This window comes from Heloderma suspectum, chromosome 1, assembly GCF_057233095.1.
Source record: "Heloderma suspectum isolate Gila_16-S chromosome 1, 16-S_ref, whole genome shotgun sequence".
NCBI classification, from domain to species: domain Eukaryota; kingdom Metazoa; phylum Chordata; class Lepidosauria; order Squamata; family Helodermatidae; genus Heloderma; species Heloderma suspectum.
In genome coordinates this window covers 65,229,851-65,254,058 of record NC_139458.1, presented here as the reverse complement: position 1 = coordinate 65,254,058, position 24,208 = coordinate 65,229,851, and the positions used below count along the sequence as shown (strand labels likewise).

General features: G+C 43.3%; 1 protein-coding gene across 1 annotated transcript in view; it reads right to left on the bottom strand.

Moving 5' to 3' along the window:
- The window catches only part of SPRED1 (sprouty related EVH1 domain containing 1), a 105,905-nt gene extending 89,002 nt beyond the window's left edge, over positions 1-16,903 (bottom strand). The window contains exon 1 of the mRNA XM_084844651.1: positions 14,870-16,903. Coding sequence (XP_084700777.1) covers positions 14,870-14,901 — 32 coding nt within the window. The 5' untranslated portion in view covers positions 14,902-16,903. The remainder of the gene's footprint in view (positions 1-14,869) is intronic.
- Positions 16,904-24,208: the final 7,305 nt, after the last annotated feature.

Sequence of the window (24,208 nt, the reverse complement as noted above, 5' to 3'; positions counted from 1 at the left end):
CCAAGTCTCAACCCAGAGCATTCACATAGCCCTTCTTAACATCTAAAATTTTAATGATCAGTTGTTTGGCAGGAAGGGGGTGTGTGAATCCAACCCTCAATTCCTCCTCCTAAACAGCTCACTACCATAATTTCTTCTTTTTTTTACGGGGGGGGGGGGAACTCCAGCAACACGGACTTCCAGAAAATGTCCTTCAGGTATTGGAATCAAGCAGGTTTGATTTATATTCCACCTCAGCTGGTCATGCAGTGAAGGTATGTTTAACACAGTCATGAAGCACATCATCTTATACAGTGTAGGATGGCATAGCTGCCTTAGTTCACTTTCTCATATTTGCAAAAGGAATGCTGTAAGTATTCTCAGCTCTGCAGAAAGCAAAGCAGGAGTAATTAATCAGCTGAATGAATTTCTGTTGCATTAAGAAGCAATGTGCAACATTGTGTATGCACAATCACTGAGTTCCAGTTCTCAAAACAATGGAAATGGTCTTAATAGCATGGATTACATGAGGGAGCTTATTATACCCTGCTGTTACTAGAGTTGACTAAACACCAACAATTTCTGTAAAGGGTGCACATTACAAAACTATGGGCAGTATCCAATTGGCTGCTGCGCTTACGCAATTGATGTAGCGCTAGCATAAGCAACCTCTAGTGAAACATCCCAGAAAACTGGTTGCACCAGCTTATGCTATTGGCATTGCAATAGATGTCACTTATGCTAGTGCTACGTCAATTGTGTAAGTGCATCAACTGAATACTGCCCTATATATTCAATGTTAAATTAAAATCGGAAAATACTGTTCTACCTTGTTGGTTATTGTAAACTAGCAAATGGATAGGAATTATCTGTAACCACTCTGAAAACTAGTGCAAGTTTGTTGATATTATACACTGATAACTAAAAATATCATTATATTCCTAATTTCTATTATTGTAAGCAGGACAGCAATCTCTTTGAAGAACACCTATGCAATGTAGTAATGGCATAAATTAAACTACATTAAGCAAAGTGGTAAGAATTTGTAAGATTACAATTTTTAAAATTGTATTTGAAAAATATCGGTCTGACAAAAGATACAAGGTGCATTTTAAAAGGTACCGCTAGTTCCTGTTTATATGCATTTAAAACAGACTTTGAATAAGTAAAATTAAGTTGAACTTCAGAACAATGTATTTTTTTTGGTGCAATGAAACTATTCTGAAATAACAAAGTAATTTCAAAATAGAAATTCATAATTATTTAACAAAGTCTGAGTACATTTTAAAATCAATCTTTAATGGGCTTTAATAGCAAAAAAAACTATCAAAATAGTTCAGGGAACATCACAGTACTGCAGAATATTTTTATGTAATATAAAGCATTTGCATCTATAATATGTAAAATAAATTTACATTACTAATTCTAAATTTAAATGTTTAATTTTGTTAATTAAAATTTACATTCATTTTAACTCTTTAGACTTGTGCCTGAAACAAGGTCTTTTATTTTATGTGCTGCTTTTGTTGTAGTATCATTAGCATTTTTGTTTAATGTCACTGATGATTTCCAGAGAGAGAGTACTATCAAGCCTCAAACCATGACATAATATTAATAGAAAATAATCACAGTATTCATTAATAGGAAGCAATGTAATGAAAACAGTGCAAGCACAAAATCAATACAGGAATATCTTATACAGTATATGGTCGGGGAGGGCACAGCTTTTACAGATGATAGTTCTGTGGCTTTCAAACATACAGCATACTGCATAATTGGTATTAAAAGCCACAATAAAATAATATCTTTACAATATCTATACAGTTCCAGTGTAACTGGTACAGCAACAGCAGCACAAAGTTAGAAAGTGATTACCAGAAGTTATGCCAATATTCAATGGGAACAGCCATTACCCAACATATGTAATGAAAGTTTGGGAGATACAGGAGCAAAGGAAGTTGACTTAAATACCCCTACAATTATTGAAACATTCAGAAGAACAAAGCAGGAGTATGCACAGGTAAACCATTTCTACTCCTAAAACTTCAATTCCACTCCCACATAGATAGCAAGCAACCATGTGAACCAATGCAAAATGAAATCCCAAGCAAAACTTGAGCATTTCTTCTAACCCTTATATTGGGCATGGTGTTGCCAGAATTCATTGTTGGAGGTGCACAAGGTTAGTAAAACTCCGGACAATTTCATCCCACTAGTAAAGTTTTCACAATTACCTTTTCAGAGTTTCTATTTACATTTTTAAAACACTGCAATCGACTCAGGCCTAAGAATTGGTAGAGATAAAACTACATAAAATCTTCTGTTAATACTAAGGGCAGTATCCAACACTGGCAGTTTGCCAGTGCCAATCATGTTGTGCTAGAGTGAATAACTACTAGCAGAATGAGAAGCTACTAGAGGTAGCTTAAACTAGCGTTTCCGGGATGGAATAAGTCAGCAGAATTCCCTTTCACCAGTTCTGCCGATTTGTCCCATTCTGGAAGCGCTAGTTTGGGAGAGTTTCCAGTCGTGTTATCAAGCACTAGCTTGCTGCTGTGCTAGCAGTTGCTCCTGCTAGCACAAGGGGAGTGATGGATACTGCCCTAACCTTAAGCTTTTTCGTTACAATTTCAGTGTTTCAGTACTTATTCTGAGATTTTTGCCTCATTCATCTTACCAATACTGAGGTAAGTCCCCTTCATTAAAATAGGAGAAAATAAAACAATTAGGCCGAGCAGTCAGCAATTTGTTCAAAGCCACATAGTGGTTTCATGGCAAAGCAGGAATCTGAACCCAGCACATTTCCCCCAAGTTCCATATGTGAAAATTCAGCAAAAAATCTGTACCAGTTCATGTGAAAAGTAAACTATTGTCAAGTTTCCAATCTCTCTCCACAACTCTTAGCTAGTAGTGCACATCTAGTGTTTGGGTCTCCCTTCAACTACTGTGGAAAGATTGGGAGGGTTATTGTGTGTCTTTCTCCCCAGTTCCTTCCCCTTTAGGAGCAACCCTAAGTTTTTGGGAGGGTGGGTAAGGGGATGATTGAAGTTGTGGCCCCACATCTCCTCCAAGGAACCTTCCTCTCTGGGTAGAGAAGGAGGTCCACCACCACAGGCTGTCCTGCTGTGGTGGTAGCACATTCCACAACCATTGCTGTTCTTACAGCATTAGAGGAAAAGGGGGAATGGGGGGGGCGCTTGGATCAGCTGGATGCAAAGCCCCCTCATTCCAACACAGCCCCAGAAAGGGCAAAAGTACACCAGCCCGAGCTGGCATATTTATTTCTCCTCCCACTGAAACTTCCAATGTTTAAAAAGAAACAACTGGTTAAAAAAAAAGAGAGCCTCCTCCCTTCAGCCCAACTAGGCCTAGAAAATGTCCATTCCTCTGGCACAGACTCTTCCCGGCTCCCCTTAGAACAGCAATGCCAAACTGAATTTTCTTGCCTGTTCTCCAGTGTGGTCAGGCAGCATGTTAAACCTGGTTAAGGATGAAATGTGGGTAGCGGTAACCATAGTTAACACTGCTTGATCATAACATGCAATATCAAAAAGAAAAACCCATTTTTAAAGAGAGGCCAGTATCAAATAGAACATTAAGAATTTTGTGAATTGACTAAAAGCATTAGCAAACAACCAAAGAATAAGTTGCCTTTTGTGTTGTTTTAAACACACACAACGGTTATGTATGTATACGTATATAGATGCTTGCAGTAACTGACTGTAATTGTAACACAACCTTGACAGCTGATGTTCTCTTCATTTTAAGTACTGTGTTGTGCTCAAATGCAGTAAAGCATGTTACACGTTGCATAATATTTCTTTAAAGTAATGAAGAAAAATAGTTATTCTGCAGCAAACTCCTACCTCTGTTGTTTTCCAACTGAGAAATCTCCAATCCCAGCAATATCAATTAGCAGATAAGTGGACTGTAGAAAGTATATAAATCTTATTCAATCTAAAACAGTTTTTGTTGGTAAGTAGCTTTTATGGGCAACTTGTTTTTCAGTGCCTTAGGCAAATGCTTAACTGAACTTATTTTTCCAAAGCCTCCATTACCTGACATTGGCTTGTTAACTATGCAGAATTTTTTTTCTATTGCCATAGCAACACTGTATGAGTGCTTAAAGGTATGTCTGCAGTTTTCAAAAAGATGTTTAACGCTTATGATAGTGAGGTAAGAAATGGCATATTTCAGTTCAGAGTAGTTTAACCAATATAGAGGATGTAATCTAATTTGTGTTATGTTCAACTTTTAAGATACACTCTCCTCCCTAAAACTGATGTTCAGTTGCAGGGACGGTAGAGATAAACGTATTAATACAGCCCCGCACCATACTGCAGGTTTTTTAAAGTACTAAGTACTTCAATCTCCCCTCATTTTCTACTGAATGTAACTGTGCTAGGTTGCTTTTAAATTTGCATAAGATGTGTAACTGACTTCAATATTTTGGCTTCCCAACTCAACAAGTCAAACATTAAGAATGTCTCTGCACATAACCTTGCCAATAGTGGGCATAATCCTGCCAAAATTAAGCATGTTCAAGTCTCAATGAATTTCATGGGTGAAATATAAGCACTGATCATTAAACGTTAAATCTCTCTCATTGAAACCAACCGGACTTAAACGTGCTTAACTTTTCTAGAAAAGGCCCACTGTATATTTTAATATTTTTGCAAGTCAGGCTGCCACAAGATTCAGCAGAACCTGCAAGAACCTGCAACATGGTGCCAGTAGAACAATCAGAAACAAGTTTCAAGGTTACATATAATATCTGGGGCCGTATAAGTTTAGAGAACTACTGAGGATGTACAACAGCAAATCACAAAAGAAGACACAATGGACCCCCCAAAGATATGCAGCTACATTAACACGAACATTCAATGAATAAAATACAGATTGAAATAATAGTATCTTCAAATCATGTGGAGCAGTAAATCAACTACTACTACCCTGCAAATAAATTTGGGGTGGGGGAGGGAGGTCCAGGGAGCTTAGAAAGAGCTACAACTTGCCATGGCAGCCCTGTTGTAAACCTGCCCACATTATAGTGGGCTAACTATATAAACAGAAAGGCTGGATTCATACTATGGTTTTGCATTATGTCTGAACCTGAGCCTCACAAACTGTGGTTTGAGGAACAGTAGGGCATAAAATCCTCCTCCTCCGAGGAAGTGCATACTAAACTGATGAATTTGCTTTCCAACTGAAAAATTATTTTTAGCACACAAAGTTCCAGAAGGCTTCCCTACACAGCTAGAAAAGTATTAGAAGACCAATAAATCGTGACAACTGCCTATAGTGACAGTGACAGTTTTTAGAGTGTAAATGCTAAAACATCACAAGACACCTGAAACTGACAACACTATTACCTTTCTCACTCCCATCCTACACTTTTACTACAGCAATCCTTTAAATAAATATAGACGTCTGCAACTAAAATAAATGTTGCATTAAATCTATTCAAGAAAAAAGAAGCTGTCCTGAGCAGTACACTTTGGACATTATGGGCAACTCAAACTTAGTAACTGTGCTGTTTCTATATATACTACTGCATCCCTCAATTTAAAAAAAGAACCTCAGTGGGATCAAGATAAGGAAGTCGGGGGGAAATGTAGTTTACAACTTAATAAAAAACTACCACCATATTTATAGATCATTAAGTCATAAGGGCTAAAAGGAAAGGAACACCAACACAGTGCCACTGGTAGTTTATAGTATACACAAAGTTTTATTTAAACCAAAGCAGAAAGAGATATCTTCCTTAAGTATGCCTTTTTCTATCCTATAAATAAAGCAAGAGCCCAAATGAAAGTGTTTGTACAAGTAATCTTACTAGTGCCCCAGCTAGGTACAGTGTCAACTGATCATTGTGACTATTGCACAAAGATCTGGAATAAGCTCCCCTAATTCCTCTTAATGGGCCAGAATGTTTTCAACCCTTTGAGTGGTATCCAACAGTGTCCTTCCATCAGCAGAACAGATACTGGTGGCAGATAGAATTCTCCCTCCCCCTGCAGGTCCCCCAAACTAGCATAGCACACATCTCTGGAGGACAGAATTAAAGCTCCTCATGCAGCCACCCCTAATCTACTCCAGAGGGTCCCTCAGTCCACCAGAGCAGATTTTGGGTGAGAAGGTGGGCTGTATGGGGAAGCTGGGGAAGAGAAACTCCAGTTGCACATGTGGGTGTCTGCTCACGTCACATTGGATTTAGCTCTTTGGCTTATTCAAACCATTCCCCCAAAACATTTGGAAACTTTAGTCCTTTTAATATTAATAAACAGTCAACATCTGTCTAACATATGATTTTTATGGCAATATGAAAGAAAAAATGCATCATGTTTCTAACTTATATCCTGTCCTTGCTCTAAGAAGCTTAGAACAACATAAAGGGTTTCTGTGGCCCTTTTAACCTAATTGCTCCTACGCAGGTAGGTTGGGCCAGTTTTTTCCTAAAAAAAGCCTAAACACACCCAGTGAGATTGATGGCTTGCAGTGCATACCTATGAACATTTACTCAGAAGTAAGTCCCACTTTATTCAATGCAGCTTATGTATGTGTGTCTAGGATTGTACCTTTAATGGGGATTTAAACCCTACTGTGCAAATCCAACACTCTGACTATCACATCACACAGTGACCTGCCGCAGTTTACCAAACTTGGTTTTATCAGAATTCTGTCTCTTTTTAAACAATTTTAAATTATTTTAACATGGTGTTTTATTCTTTATGTGTCTGCTGTTCACTGCTCTGAGATCTTTGGATGTGGAACAGTATACAAATATTGTAAATAAATTAAAATGTGAAATTTTAGGTTATGGTTAAATTGGTATAGCCCACTTCATACCCCCATAAGACTATCTGAAAGAAGCTTAAAAACATCCACGTAACTGACCCTACACAAAGACCTACTGAAACAACTCAAGGAAAAAATTACACCTGCCAAGAAAATATTGGTCAAGCTGTCACGCAAAAAAAAAAACAATGAAGAGGGGGAGTACATAAGATAGCCTTCCCCAACTGGATGCCCTCCAAATCTCTTGGACTACAGATACTACAGGACTATTTTTTAAAGATCAAGTTCTTGTGGACCAGTAACAAATTTGTAGGCCATTGGCGTTTGGGTCTCTTCCAACGCTGGACATTCCCACCACTTGGCGCAAGCAGCACAAAGGCATTTGGTCATTTCCACACAGTGAATACAGCCACAGAATGCTGGATGATGGTTTTAATTTTGTTTAATGCTTCAGCCTGCTGATATCTGAAATTTAAGAATTTCTCAGGTCTACCCTAAATGTCCACTTACAATGACCACAATCCAGCACAGAATTACACACTTAAGCCTCACTGAAATCTAATGGATTGACACAACTGTTTATAGCCATTTATGCCACTTATACTTTTTTAGATGCAGCACTTTACATCCTGAATTCCTTTCTATCAATTTAAGAAATGATCTTGCCTTCAAGGCAATTTTCTTTGCCTTGGCTTTTTCAGCCATCTCAATGCTAATTTTTTTTTTTTACCCCTTCCCACTCTTCACTTTTAATGTCCTTTTCCTTCAGATACCATTTCCCTGCTCATCTTCTCCTAATGAATTATCTCTCTGTTTGCTATTTTGCATTTGCAATTCTCTGGATAAAGCTCTTTTGACAAACCATTGTAATCCTCATCCAGCATTAGCTCCACTAAAAACAGCAGCAATCATACATGCTTGACACTCCCGTAATGCACACTCCTATTCACAGAAAAAGGCCCCAAATGATACAATTAAAATAATTCTAATAAAGTTTTAAAATTGTATTATGTATACCTGCTGCAGCTATTAACTGTATTATACTCACCCATGGACAAATGTATTCTTCTACTATATATGATGCATATGAAAGGTCAGTGTGCATACCTCTTTATGTATCTCACATATGATTTATGTATATGACATTAAAGGGAGCCCACATATTATTTTATTGCAAAAATGTCTATACCACTTTTCAGTTAAAAAAGTTAATGAATCCCAAAGTGTTTATCAATATAAAATCACAATAAAATACAATAAAAAAACAATTTAACAAAAAAATATAAAAACATTATAGTCTCAATTAAAATAACTAGGGGTAGCTGGCAATACTAGCTGTCAGGGAAATGTTTGCACAAACAAACGTGTCTACAGTTGCCAGAAGAAACACTCCAGACTAGGAGCCCTGCCTGACCCCTGGGGAGATCATTCCACATGGTGCACGTCACAACTAAGAAGGCCCTCCTCTACATCACAGCCAAATGAGCTTCAGTAGGCCATGGTATTTAATTTACAATATTTATATACCGCTCCATATCTAAAACAGATTTTGGAGCAGTGAACACAATAAAACAGTAAGAATAAAAAGATTAAAATACCACATTAAAAATATACTTGTTTATATACCAATAAAAACCGTAACTGGTCAATTAAGGAATGCCTCCTGGAACAGTGCTGTTTTCAGGAGGCACTGGAAACAACACAATATTGGTGCCTGCCTGACCTCCAATGGCAGGGAGTTCCAAAGAAAGGGGGCCGCTGAAGGCTCTTCTCCTGATAGACTCCAACTGGGCCATAGGTCCATGTGGAACCACCAGGAGCAAGCCCTCCGATGACCTCAGTGACCAGGCAGGTTGATAAGGCAGAAGGCGCTCTCTTAGGTATGATCAGCAAGCCCTCCCCCTCAGAATGTAAAGACCAGGGCAGCCTACACAGAAGAAGGGAGTTTCTTCGATAACCTGGTCCTGAGCTGTTTAGGGCTTTATAAACCAGCAATATCTCCCTGAACATGGATCGGTAGCTAATCGGCAGGCAGTGCAGAGCTTTCAGCACAGGAGTCAAAGCTGCACAGTAAGATGCTCCACTGAGCAATCTAGCCACCACATTCTGCACTAGCTGTAGCTTCCAAACCAACATCAAAGGCAGCCCCACATAAAGTGCATTACAATAGTCCACTCTTGAAGTTACCAATGCATGGATCACCGTGGCCAGTTTATCCCTGTCCCAGAATGGCTGTAGGTGTCATACCAGCCCAAATTAGTAATAGGCTCTCTTTGTCACTTGGGCCTCAAGTGACAGAGATGAATCCAGGAACTCCCCCAGATTACATACGTGTTCCTGTAGGGGGAGTGCAACCCCATCCAGGATAGGTACATTACCCAACTCCCGGACCCATGAACCGCCCACTCACAGAGCCTCCATCTTACCAGGATTCAATTTCAGTTGGTTGGCCCTCATCCAGCCCACTACTGCATCCAAGCACCGGTCCAGGTCATACACAGCCAGACCTGACACAGATGTAACAGAAAAATAGAGCTAGATGTCATCTGCATATTGATGACACTTTGTCCCAAATCTCCTAATGACCGTACCCAATGGCTTCATATAGATGTTAAAAAGCATTGGTGACAAGATTGTGCCCTGTGGCACAACACAGCACAATTGCCAGGGGGCCAAGACACAATCCCCCAATGCCACTCTTTGGAACTGACCCCACAGGTAAGAACAGAACCAGTACTCCCTAATCCAACCTCACAGAGCAGAAACCATGGTTGATGGTATCAAAAGCCACTGAGATATCAAGGAGGAGCAACACTGTTGCACTCTCCCTGTCTCTCTCCTGATAAAGTCCATCTGTCAGGGTGACCAAGACTGATTCTGTCCCAAAGCCAGGCCTGAACCCAGATTGAAATGGGTCCACATACTCCGTATCCTTAAAAGAGCCTCTGCAGCTGTGCTGCTGTCACCCCCCTCAAAAACACCTTGCCCCCAAATGGGGTATTTGTAACCAGACAATAGTAGTCATAAGCCTATGGGTTGAAGGACGGCTTTTTCAGGAGTGCTCACACAATTAACTCTTTAAAGGCAGCTGGCACCACATCCTCATTGTAAAGATGTGTTCACCACTCCCTGGACCCACCCGGTCAGATCTCCCTGGCTAGACTTAATAAACCATGATGGGCAAGGGTCAAGGGGGCATATGGTCGGCTGCATTGCTGCAAATGTCTTGTCCACATCATTTTGTTGTTGTTCAGTCGTTCAGTCATTAGGCCTCAACAAATGAAATTGATCCCACGAAACTGAACAAGTTGGTGCACTGGACACCTCAAAAGGAACTGTCTCAACATTGGTGTTCAGATTGCTATGAAGGCTAGCGATTTTGTCCTCAAAGCGCCTAGCAAATTCATCAGTGAACTTTTGAGGGTATCAACATACCATTTGTTGGGGCAGATGACACTAAGCCCCATACCACTCGAAAAAGCCCTACTGGATGGCTACTTGACAACACAGTGGAGTCAGCAACATAAGCCTTCTTCACTGATTTCACTGCCACACAGTAGGCACAATTATGTGCTCTCACATGTATTGAAATGAGGATCAGTGCTTTAGCATGGAAGATTTTGTACATGAAAGTGGTCTTAAGGAAAGTACAATTGCAGGTATTTGTTTATTTCAATATAGGGATAGACTTAATAAAGCTATTGCTTTACAAAAATCACATTTTCAATTCCAATGAAATTTCATCATCAATTTAGCTTCTGTGAAATCACAGAATTGATTCATTACAAACACACAATAAGCACTTTTTATTATTGTTATAATAATAGCTGGAGCATAATGTCAAGAAGAAATATTGGGCAGTCAACATAAGAAGGCAGTCTGCAAAGCTGAATTTGTCCCAGTCCAAATAAATACATGATCCAGAAAGTAGTCCTTGTAGCAAGCCATTTATCTGCTTGATTTTCCTTCAGAGCCTCAAGCTTGCTTGTTTCCTCACCCACTCCTCTCACCATAACTATTCAAACACAGGACCTCAGACCCTGCATAATAGAACCAGCCTTTTCTAGCAAGTTTCTCCTTGCAGCGTCAGGAAGAAATTCTGCATTCAACTGAAAGTAGGACCTGACTGTTCACTAGTTGCCTTCTATCCATGAATGGCGAAGGCCTGCATCTCTAGGTTCATCCATGACAGAATTCCAAGGGCAAAGTAATCTCTAAACAATTTCAAAGAGCGGCACTGGGGTGGAGGAATAACTTTCTAAATTTCACTCTCTTGTGCACTAGCCTAGGAATATAATGCTTTGGTACAAAAACTGTTTTTAGGAATAATGTCTGAATTAAAATTACTTTTGGCATAGATGGAACCACAAGTGCATTTTTAAAACTTATTTAAACTATCTTTAGATGACATCTTCTGATTGACTGCCTTGCAAATGGCATAAATAAGATATCTACACACAAAAACTGCAGGTAGCCCAAGTACCAAGCCAATTCATCAAGCATATTTGTATCTGCAATCTCACAGTATATAGTAGCTTTCCCTAAAATACTCAACCATGTTCAGAAGGTCTGAAGATTTGCTATTTCTTCTACTGAACAAAAACATATAAAAATGAAGAACAGCACAACAAAATAGTGTCACTAGAACTTTAAAAGCAAAAGTATACAAAACTGATTTGCATCATCATGAAAATATATATTAGTTTCTAATTAATGTAGTGATCATCCACTCATATTTTCTTTAAAAACCAGTTCTTTGACCCTCTAAACCAAGCAGCTGAAAAACATACAGCTGCCCAAAGCCTGAGACATTAAAAAATAAAACACAAAAACTTGCTATGCGAAAGTCATTGCTAATGATATGCAGTTTTGCACAATGCATAATATTATTAAACCAGCAACACTTTTTCTGAAAGTATAAAAGGCTAACACACAACCTGGTAGTTTTCTGTTGTGCTAGAAGTAAAAAGCTGTGAAAATTGAGTTGTGTAAGAGCAAAAAATTCTAACCAACTTAAAAGAGTTTCTCCAAGGAGAACAATACACTAACCAAGAAAATACTTTTTTATTATAAGCCAGTCTCTGTACATTGCCTTTTGCATATGCTAACAGATATAAAATACATTAATTGAGACCTAGCTCTGCTAGATTGTGTCTAGAGTCTTTCATTCTGGCCACTGATAGATCTATATTTCAATGACAAATTTGAATCAGGACAATATACTTCAGAATTTACTAGAAGGAGCTTTTCAAAGCAAAAACTGATCTTAACTAGAATTATTGGTTGCCACATTTTAGTAAAGGCTGTCTTTTAAGCATGGATGGTGGTGGTAGTAGTAGCAGCCACTGCTATGTGCTGTATTTTCCACTATATCAAGCTCATAAAAATCAACCTAAAAAATAAATCCAAGCAAATCCACACAACGCATAAAAGATTCCTTCACTATCAAGAAATTCACAATATGACTACATACAAACTGATGACACATAAAGGGGAAAAATTTGCAAGAATGGAGAGAGATATTCTAGCATTTTCTTCTGTTATGATATTCCTCTATGCTGCGAATACACTAGAAGAACGAACAAGTCATTGACAAAAACCAATGTGAACAACAGGAGTATCTTTTATATCATAATCATGGGTTGGATCCAAGACCTGCTTCTGCAAGAGGAAGGTCCTTGCTTGTAGGAGGTCCCTCTGCCTCATTTTTGGGGATCCCCCGTCCCCCCACAACACAGCTCACTACTTCTGTAGGGTCTCCTGAATCATGTGGCATTTTCAGGGGCTGAAAGGGCTGCTGTGGGAAGGAGCGGGCAGGGAAGTCCGTTTCAGCCAGTGCAGTTGATACAGTGTAAGTCTGGATCCAACCCCAAATATTTTGTCAACACTGTCTCATTCTGACGTTTGAAGAGTGTACAGAAAACATTTATTCCTAATTCCTGTAACATTCCAGCGTGTCTACAAAGCAGCATCCACTGGTTTTTGTTCAAATATTTCTTTTCAGGTGGTACATCAACCAGATACCCATACACTAACAAAGGGAACTACCAGATTCATTCTGCTTTTGTGACTAACAACGAGAATGTATTTCATTAATTTCACATTGACCAGTTTTAAAACAGCTAATGGAAGTTAACTTCAGTGGCCCTTTAAATAATAACTAATAACTTCAGTATTTCCCTTTAAAATACAACATCTAATATATTATATCAACATCACCTCAATTAGAGGAGACCAAACACACTGCAAGTACCAGTTAAGGGGTGCAAAACCACACAAGCAAAGAGGGCAAAGGAGTTTGCTCCTTTTCCAGTGATAGAAATGTTTATGTCTTAAGCCGTTTTCATGTAATCTTTTGTTGTTTTATGACTACTGCTAATCTCCAATGTGCCATTTTACAAAAATGAAGCTAGCTACTGGAAGATTCTGTACTTAAAAAAGAAGAAACAGAACCCTTAGAGACACTATTGCTTTCCTCAGACATATTCTCAATTTTTCTTTTAAAAGCACACTTCACACATTGGACAGCAAGATGGTGCTTCTACACATACCCTGACGCAAACCTGTGTCTTTCTTAATAGATCAGGTCTAATCTGAAAGTTGCTCCGTGTAGACACAGTGTACTGCACTGTGAATGGCCAGCCAGGTATTTTATGAATGGAATGGATCACGTGCTCCCAGCACTTCCCCGAGCTGATATTTCCCACATAACAGTGTCAACAAGCAGAGAACAGCATTTTTCGACATAAGAATTCAGAAAATACTGAACGTTGAACCTACTAGACTCTTTCTACTGTCATGCAAAAATTCCCACTCCCTGCAAGGCAGACCAGGCCGAATGTCAAAGGTGGCGCGGGTGTAATTATTTTTTTTTATGAATGAAGACTGTGGTATGCAAATTAGAGCGATTCACAAAAAGAAAATATGGCGGCTGCTTCCCTTTCGGTTCCATGGGTACTGCAGCACTTCACCTTATCAACTAGCTCAGCGCAATGTTTTGTACTTTGCCTACTGCAATTCAGGATTTGTCCCTGTTATAACATCCTAGCCATTCATTAAAAAAGTCATTCATTATGAAGAAGCTTGTTTCTTTACTGGTCCTTCTTACGGAATTAAGGTTTTATTTGGAGGAATGTATGCAAGTGACAAGTGTCCCCTTCCCCACCCAAAACCAGAAATTGTGCTTACGATTCAAGTTGCAGACGTCGAAAAAAACAGTAATAATTGCCTCCTAGTTCTCCCAAAGAATGCTTTTGCATCAAAAACTAGTTCAAACTATGTTCAAGAAAATGGAATGACTAATTTGCAACTCATTCTGCAGGAAATAACCACTGACAGGGCAGGATGCAGGAGTCACAGGGAATGTCATCGTTTTTCATTCTTTAGAAAATATGGAAAAGTTCAGGATAACTGACAGGACTAGCATGCTTCAGAAACACACACACACACACATATGATTCGAGACTCCATTTTTTTTACAGTTAGTTTGAAGACTAGATCCCTGTAGTTGTACAAACGCATGTCCCCTGTGGATTTCATCCAAGACAAACACATTAAATATATTAAAATCTTCTCTTCATTCCAGCCTCCACTTAAAGGGGGAAAAGTCCTAACAGCTCATTAAAAAAATTACGCTTTGGGGGAAGGTTTAACACTATATTTACACTGACTGACTCATCCAATTAAAATTCAGGAGCAGTTTCCTACAGGATGAAGCTCCCACACTACTTGCCATATGAAACAGGCAAATGAAAATGGACTTTTTCATAACGTAACATTTAGACCACTGCAAGTCCGGGGTGGGGGATGGGGGTTCAACCTTCCCAACACACAGCTGGGCTTAACCCCCCCCCCCGTAGGTCTGCCATGACTTTTCAAAGACATAAAAGAAGCCCGATTCTCATGAGAGACCAGCCTTCGCGTGTTTACGTACGAAGCGGCACATCGGCGCATTAAAACAGAGGTATGGGCCAGCTGTGTAAGAAACCCGAGGAGAAAAAGCGACAGCGCGTCAATAAATGGAGGCGACCAAGCCAAAGGGACCCCCCTCTCCTCCCCTCATCCCACCAAGCAGAGATGAAAGCGAACTTACTCGTTGTTAGAATTCGCCGTCTCTTCGCTCATTTTTTCCTCACCGTGATCCGATATGGGGATGGAGCAGCATCGACGCAGCCAGGGCGCAGCAGGAGCTCACCAGAAACCTCACCATTGTTAAACCCCAGACCGGCCCCCACTTCGCACCCTTCCGCCAGAATGGCCTCAATCCTCGGGGTGCCCCAAAAGCAGCAGCCTGCCACCCCCCACCCCCCTTCAGCACGGAAACGAAAGGATTTGGTGTGTCCAAGAGTTGGATTTATTCCTGTTTGGCGGCGGCGGCAATCCGAGCCCCTCTGGTCTTCTTTCACTTGGAGCAGGGTGGTTGCTGGCGGTGGCGACTAGCCGAGTCCCTCAGCTGCAGCCCGGCTCCCTGGCCGTGTCCTTGTGCTGCAGCGGCTGCAGGAATCCACATCTCCCGCTGCTGCTGCAGCAGCTCCTCGCACTGGCCTTCGCCTCCTCCCGCCTCCCCTTTGCTGCCAGCCCCGGGGCAGGAAGGAAAGAACAGCGAGAAATTCCTCCAGACACCAGCAGCGTCCACAGACCCGAAAAAGGGAGCGCGGAAAAAAGGGAAGAAAGAAAAAGGGGGTGGGGGAGAGAGTGAGGCGGCTCAGCCTAGCCCAGGAGCAAGCAGAGGCAGGACTGCGAGGGGGAACTAATTCAGCCCCAGGCAGGCGAGGAGGAGGGAAGGTGAAGAGGAGAAGAGGGGGGCGTTTTAGAGCAGCCCGGAGGTTTGGAAGGGGGAGGGTGGATGCGTCACGGCTGGTGCTGCTTGAGGAGGGCGCAGCAGCCAAGAGGGCAAGTAGGAAGAGGGGTCGTTTCTCTCTCTTCCCCCATAAAGAAGGCGGGCAAGTTCAGCAGCGGCGCCCCGGCAGGAGCATTTCCCCCCCCGCGCGCCTCTCTTTGCCCCCCCCTCTCCTTGCGGGAAAACTGGGCGGAAGCGTTGACTTCAAGCTCCTTCCGCCGCTAACTCGGGCAGGCGAGGGAAGGAAAGAAGAGCGCAGCCTTCGCCAAATTGCCAGCGGGGGAGCCTCGTCCCGGGGAGCCTCGAAATGCTCCCGGGGGTTGCTCAGAACTTTCCTACAGAAATCGGGGGGGGGGGCGAGCCTCGCTCTGCGCCCCTCTCCCGCCTCACCAATAGCGCCCGGAGCCACTTCGCTTCAAGAAAGCGCCTCGGAGGAACTCGGCGGCCGAGGCTCCCCGGGCTCTCTCGAGGCAGGAGCGAGCCAGCCCCCGTAGGCACAGCAGCTCTCTTCTCTGCCCCCACCGCCTTGTTTAAAGGAGCTCTTGGATGGTTCTCCTTTGGCGGCGGCTTCTCTCCCCACGCAAAAACACAGACACAAAACCCCCTCGGGAATTCTCTCAAGTTTGCACAGTAAACCTGCCTTGGTTGTGGCAACAGTAGCTTCACTAGACAGCCCAGGAGCCCCGTCTCCTCTCTCTCTCTCCCCCTCCCCCCCCTCCGCCCCGTGCGCTTTCGTGGAGCTCGCTGGCCGCCCTCGGAACTGGTACCGGGCTACCTTCCAAGGGAACAGCTAAGCGCCGAAGTTGGAGCAAGTTCTGAGGAAGCGGCGCATTCTGGATTATTTGCTAGGGACGATGCGCCGCGGCTCTCCTCTGGAGGCCGTGCATTCTCGCTTTGTCCGGCCTAACTACCCCGAAGGAAGAAGAGAGCCAGGCAGGGAGGGAAATAATCCGTGTATTTCTCTCTCTTCCGCGCCCAGCCCGCCGATTTCTGTCCAGCGGCTAAGCTCCCGCCATGCAAACGAGTTTGCCAAAAGTAGTCCCGCTCGCTCGCTTATTTTTTCGAAGTGCTGCGAGTGTCTCACACGCGCACGGCGATGGCGGAAGGATACGCGGAGTTCTGGAGAAGCCCACACGCACACGCTCCCTCGGAGTGGGGGGGGGGGGAGGGGAAAGAGAGTTAGCCGAGAGGGCTAGAGAGCCTGCTTGGAAGTGGTGGGATGTTTCGTAGACGCGTCGAGCGAAAAGAAGGCTGGTCGGTCTGCCAGGAATGCTGGAGTTGGAGGCCTGCACGGCGCATGCACTCGCTCCCTTCTGCGAAGTGGGTGCTCGCTCGCTCGCGTGGCTTTTCCTGCAAAGGGAGGCCGGGCGCTGCTTTTCGCACCCTCGGGGCACGAGGCAGGCACGTTGCTTTCCCACGCGCACGCCGGATCCTAGAACTCTTGCCTCGCGGAATGCCGCAGGCGGCGGGTTCGGTCCACGTACAGAAGGCCCTGTGGGATGTAGAGCAGCGTGATCGCAGGTGGGAGGATTGCGGCGATCCTCCACAGGGGTCTGGCTGCTTCTGGGGAAACCGGCACCGTTGTTAGGCCTCTGTCTAAACATGCATAGGATTGCGCCCTTCGGGTCTTTTTCGGAGGGAGCAGGGCAGGCATGTTGCGATCACAAATGGTCTCCCTGCGCAGATGGGATCCCCCTCGCCCAGCCCAGCCGTGCAGTCCTCTCTCGCTGCCAGCAGCTTGCAGGCAGTAGCGTTCCGCCATTTGTTCCAGTCATCCTCATCCCCCCCCCCCCGCTTCCCACGTGTGGCTGCTGTTAAGGCGTTCCTGCCTCAGTTCTAAGAGAACCGTGCGGTTGATGCTGCAAGATTCCTTTATAACAAGGCTGTGTGAAAGAAGCATAATGAAGCGTTTCCTTTTCGGTGGGGCCTGACACGGCTTCAGACAAGCGCGCCTCCTTCGAAGCTGCGGCCCTGGTGTGGCCTCGGTTCGTTTGAACTAGCGACAGTCGCGTACAGGCGATGGCAAGTGTAAGAGCACCGCTTTCGATGCTGCGTTGCCTAGTTTTCCTCCAGGATCCCCACAGGTATATCAGTACCAAGATCTAGAGTGACAACCGGGCGTAAGTGGATTTCTAAGAAGTAACGCTCTCACGCTGCTTCTTGTTGATGCCACTTCTTCTTAGGGAGATGGAGGTGCTTTCGTCAGAATAAAGTCCCACTGCATTTTCAATAGGAATTACTGCTTCATAAGTGTGGAAAGGACTGAGTAGCGTCCCAGCCTGTAGGGAACCTCTTTCTGCCTGAATTCAATTTCGGAGTAGATCTTGGGGGCTGCATTCCAGTGTTGGATGGGGCCAACTGCAAAAGAGATGGGGGTCAAAAACAAAAAAAAATCCAGCATATTATAGCTTGAATCTCTTACTGCCAGTAATTAAGCCTTAGGAGAGGCATTTCAACCTTTTAGAAAGGGGGGGGGGACAAAAGTCAGGAAGCCACCAAGCGATTTGTAGTTGAGGGAAAGGGGTGGGGCCAGAGGAAGGAGGCATGGCCATTAGGGGAACCCCAGAGGGCCATATCAGGACCCAAGGCTTGAGGTTCCTCGCACCTTCTGTAGCATCTTTCAGAATGCAAGGCAGCCCCTTGAAAGGTACATTGGTACTGATCAGTTGATCAAAGGCAGCCTTTATATGCCCCTTTTGGAATCTGCACCAATCATACAGAATTCTCCCTGCTGTCCCTGCAGCCTTTCAGGTGTGAAAACAGAAAGGCACAGCCTGCACCTATGGAGAGCTGAGGGGTTTCTCCACGACAGCAGAAGGAGAAGCAAATGGAGGATTATCTGTATATTCCTAGGAATCGGCTTTGGCCCATGCAGGGCTCCACGAGTGAACATACTGCACCAGCATAACTTGCTTCACAGAACATACTTCTGAGTGGGTGGGACGGTCTGCAGTGAAGGTCATCTGACTGGCAGGGGCTACTCAACCAATAAGGGGGGTTCCCCCCATTTCTCCTTCTGTAAAACCCTGGGAGGTTTCCTCCTGTGTCTCAACAAAAGCACTCCCCCCCCCCGCAATTATTTCCTTACAGCATGAAACATTGCAGAACAACAGCTATTGATCCTTCGCCTTCTGTTAAAGCTCCCAATGCTGCGATTGAGCGAAGCTCCACATTAATTACTCCCTTACAGCTGGTGAAGTGCTTCAGAGCCTTTAGGAGACTTTACCCGGTGAATACTTGAGGCACCCTGGCTCTAACCAGCTCTTTTTCTAATCCCCTTTCTACTTTTCCTTGATGCTGCTGATAATGCAAAGGAGAGAAGCTGTGAATTACTTCCAAAAAGAAAGGAAGTAAACATCAAAGACAAGCCTCATTGAACACAGCGGGAGTTACTTCTGAGTAGACACTCATTGGTTTGTGCTGGAAAACGTGACAGGAAATACCCCTTGACCAGGGTCGTGGTGAAAGGCACACCCCTGGGCAGGGCTAGCATACCCAAGGTAAATGTGGGGGTTGGGGCACACAACTATACCACAGAGAATCCGACTTAAGGAAAGGAATTGGACTTAAAGTCTCAGGAAATCCGTTTTTTCCATGAAAAGTTCAAGGCTGTGGGATGGCCACGATGTCATGTGCCCCGAACAACCTTGAAACAGAGCCAGTTGGCAGAAAATTGACCATGGAGAACCCTGTAGATCACAAGGGGCCTACTCTGCAGAAAATCCATTTGTTAACTATAGGTCTGTGTAATGAGAGGAAACAGTAGCTGCAGAAAAGGACCAACATAGCAACACTGATGAAACGCTTATGGTGTCCTTGGTAACTTTTGCGGCCAACCACCAAATCACACGGTCTCTACCTGAAGACACCTTTTTAAATTGGCCAAGTAGAAAGCCAGAAAGAAACCAGTGTATTTCCCAGTGCAGAGCAGACCGCTGTGGTACAGTGGGAATGTCGGCAGCAGCTTAGTCACCTAAAGGAACTTTCTCCAACCTGGTGCCCTCCATATGTTACAGACTTCAACTCCTGTCAGCCCTAGCCAGCATGGCCAACGGGCAGGAATTCTGGAGGTTGTAATCCCAACCATCTGGAGGGCACCAAGTTGGGGAAGGCTCAGTTTCCATGACTGTGTAGACAACCACTCTTGTGCAAGCAAAGTGCAAGGGCCAGACAGGTAAGTAAGCACCATTCCAGCCCAACAACCTGCCAGCTGGCTAGCCCAGTGGGTGGGAGGCATGCATGCAAGAATCATAGAATAGTAGGGTTGGAAGGGGCCTACAAGACCATTGAGTCCAACCCATGGACTCCCTAGGAGAAGGTGCTAGTCCCACGCTGGGAAGAATGCTTTCATAAGGTGTGTAGAGCACTCACAGGACCATCAGTACAACAACTATTGCATTTAGTTTCCTTTGGATGAAAGAGCATCAGAAACTGTTTTGTAATTGCTTTATTAAAAATCTATAAGCAGGACATAGCTGAGCCAAATATTTTTTAAAATTCATTTACATTAACATCTGGCCTTCCTGGAGTCCCAATCTTGGCCCCCAGGATTTCCCAGATGGCCACGCCCTTCCCCTGGCCCTAACACCTTCCTGCTGATTTTTTGGTGGTTTCCTGGCTTTTGTGTGGTTTCCTCTCCCCCATTCTAAATGGTTGAAATGCCTCTTCTGTGCCTTAGCTGCTGGCAGCAAGAGCTTTAAACTCAAATATGCTAGTATTCACAATTTTGCCCCCATCACCTTTGCCTTTGGACCTGCCCACCACTGGAATAGAGCCCCTGAGAGCTTCTCCAGAAGTGAATTTGGCCCTCGGACTGAAAGAGGTGCAATACCCCTAATTAATATACTGCTTTTCAACACAAAGTTCTCAAAGTGGCTGACATAGACCTGGTTTGCACAATCACCATGGGTTAAACGAGCATGGCTTATTTAAGCTTTGGCTTAATCCATGGGCTGCTGTTGGGTTATTTGTGGGTTGTTTCCCCTTCCAACAAGCCATGCCATCTGTGTTTGGATGACACAACAAGCTGCACCCAAGGAGATGATTAGGCAAATGGTGCCTGGTTTGTTTAACCTGCAGTCATCCTGTGAACCGGCCCATAGTAAAAAAAAAAAGGTGTCTTACAAACCTGTTTCAATAAAATTGTTTACAGTCTCAATTAGGGGCGGATTTCACAAGTAGGTCTTCCACCTTTGAACAAAGGAACAGGCTCCCTCATAAGCCTTATTGTCCATGTAGCTTCTGGCTGTCTTAAAGAGCAGCTCCTCCCTAGAAGCACCTATCTCTTTCACACACACACACACACACACACACACACACACACCAAATTTGAAAATGCATCAGTTAATGTCCAGGTCAAGGCTCCTTCTGCCACATAGTTCTTCCCTCAGGCAGCTGACTTGATGGCAGTTTGATTCCTGACAGGGGGCTTGATGGAGCTGCCTTCCTCCCTCACCGACGTCAGCAGTGTTTCTGGCTGCCATGGTCTTGGCAAAGAGCAACTGCCCTCCTGCAAGCACCTGCTGCCCCATATCAATTATGGAGCAGAGTAGGTAATTGCCATCAGGTCGGGACTGCGCATGACACAGCCAATGATCCTATATCAGTTCCAGTCTCCAAAGAGAGCTCCTGCCCCCTGAGGATGTTTCAGCATCAGCCAACTCAGTAATTTTTTTCTCCCTCTTTCTCTTCAAATTCAAACTGCAAGCTCGCTCCAAATTGTATCTCCTTTCCCTCTTCTTAGCTGGATGGAATGTTGTTTTCTCCATGCTCTGATGAGCATTGCATTCTCAAAGTTAGAAATTTTCAGTTCTCAGGACATCTGTCACTAGCTCTGACTGATGAAACCAATCGGCCCGGACTAATAGCATGCCATCCATCTGACAAAGCCCATAATGAAAGTCCATTGGTACAGTAATATGGCAGGCACTTCTACGTATGCTGATGAGATTTTCCAACAAGCCCCATGGCCTGAGTGGTAGGCAGTCTTTTCTAAGATGCTTCCTCAACTAGACTTTGCTGCTAAGTTTGAGGCCTGGTACTGGGAGGCCAACACTGCAGTGGCTTCCCAAGTTCTAGGCTGCTGGTTGTTGAGTGTCATCCTCAAACTACAAGCCCTCCTGTGTGAGGAAGTTGCTTTGCAGGAAACTGTTTTAATAATAAGGGGGAGGGGCGGTGTCTAACAGTGCTGTTCTAATGTTTTTTAATCTGTGTTTTGAATTTTATGAGCCGGTTTGGGTATTTTGATGTGTATTGGTTTAAAACATTGTTAGCTGCCTTGAGCATTTTATGGAAAAGCAGGGGAGATGTGTGTTTAATTGTTGAGGAAAAGCATATAAAATAACGAAGGAACACTTAACAAAAATTCCTTACCAGCATATAATTAAGATTTTAAATCTCAGTACGGGATTAATGGATTGTTTTGAATATACAGTTTGCATCCATAAGGCAAACACTATCGCATCCAAATATTGCTGCTTTGTTAATCTAGTTTGGATGATGGGCATTTGTGACAGCACACTGTTTTGAAAACTATGCCAAATAATGGCTGCAGTCCCGCACATAGTTTGGCTGCTAAACTCCCAGTGACCTTGATGAGATTTAAGCAGCCTAAGTGTCTGCAGACTTGAATCCTTACTGTGATTTCTCATTTTCTATAGTCAGAATCCTTTGGCTGGTAAAACAGAGTGGTCATTGCCTAGATTCTGCTAATACGGATTTTGCTGAATTGAGCTGCTTATATTAGTAATTCAGTAATATCTGATCTTGCTAATTTCTAAACAGGATTCCATGTTTAAATCTCAGATGCAGAAAATGCTGTCTATGTTAGAGACTTGTGTACTTAAATTAGACTATTTTCCAACCAATCTCAAAGACAGATTTCAAACAGATATATGTGGTGCGGAGGGGGACATTACAGTATTGACTATAAGCAAACAGAAATTTTCATGAATGGTTATAACAGCTGCCATTTGAAAGTAACATTGTATTTATTTATATTATTAAAATAATGTATATTCCACACTTCTGTTGCAATAGCAATGGGGTAGGGGTGGGGGCTTAGAAGAAATTAAGGGAAATAATTGTAAAAATAAAAGAAACACTGAAGTAGAGAAAAGTGCCACACATTACAATAAAAATCCCACACTGTAGAGTAATCCACTAAAAACCTGTCAACCTGGCAAGCCAAAAGTCTGCTAGATCAGAAATGTTGATTGTGGCAGCAATAATGAAGTTCCATTGTCATTTTTTCAACCCGAATTAACAGGTGTGGGGAGACAGCACTGGTCACATGAGGGGTGTGTGCATAATTTAATCCTTACCTCTCCTGCTGTGGTCCCCCGCCTTTTTTTTTTTTTACAGACTTGGGTTGGGGGAGAAGGTCCCCTTGGTGCCAATTAAATATTCCTACTTGAATGCATAATACACATAACTTGTAGAGTGTTTGTACCACAAAACTCTCCAAAAGTCTTCCAGTCCATCTCATATATGACACTTCAACCTTGCCCTTACACCAGCCAAAGAAGGGGCAGATGCAGGAAGCTTGCGTTGTCCCTGTCAGTTGCCTTGGACTGGAGAGTAGAAGGACAGCCTATGATGGCCTCATCATCAGCCTAGGGCCATTGGTAGGCTGCAGCCTATACCTCCCAGGAAGAACATAAAGGCAATTGGAAGACTAACCTAGTCCCACACATTGGACAGAGAAGGAGCAACTGCAGGGCATTTCCTGCATCCTTCCCTTTCAGAAAGAACACCTACTAGAAAAGACCAACCTGGCCCCATTCATTGGCCAGAGAAGGAGTTGCTGATCTAATGCTTGTTTTGCTTTGCCCTCCTCATTCCACTTTCCTTTTGTATTGTCTCTACAAGATTGTCAGCCTGCAGTCAGGGACTGTCTTCTCTTTCAATATCTGAATAGCGTTTAGAAAGATTTGGGTGCTTTTAAAGTGTTAACAATACTAAATCCACCATTCCAAGTAACTTGGGATAGCAGACATGATTCTCTGGCATAATTTATTCATCTAGGTCAGCCTTCCCCGCCTGGACCGCTCCTTATCTGTTGGACTGCAAGTCCTGTAGTCCAGCACATCTGAAGTGTGCCAGCTTGGGGAAGGCTGCTCTAGGTTGTTCATTCATTTGGAAGGATTATACCCTGCCTTTCAATCAAATGATTCTCAAGATGGCTTACAATAGGTTGCAATAAAACAGCCCCCGCCCCCCATGCACACACATACACAATCCAGTGGTCCTCGGGCCAATGGATTGGGCAAGAAAGAGTCTCCTTCCCCTTTGTGCTGCAGTCAGAGGGTAACTGATGGATCTGAGTGTATTTTCTGGCAGGGTGCAGGAAACCAGCATGTCTACTCAAAAGGAGTTTACTCCCAGATAGGTTGCATCTCTTTTCTTGAAAGTAAGCCCCATTGAACTCAGTGGGACTTACTTTGGAGTAAACAGGATTGCACTCAATCAATAAAATCAATTTTTGTGATTTTATATCAAGATAATGGTAGGGAGATTTATTTAGATCAAAACAATGATGGTCTTTATTTAGGGAGATTTATTTAGATCAAAACAAATCATGGCCATCCACAC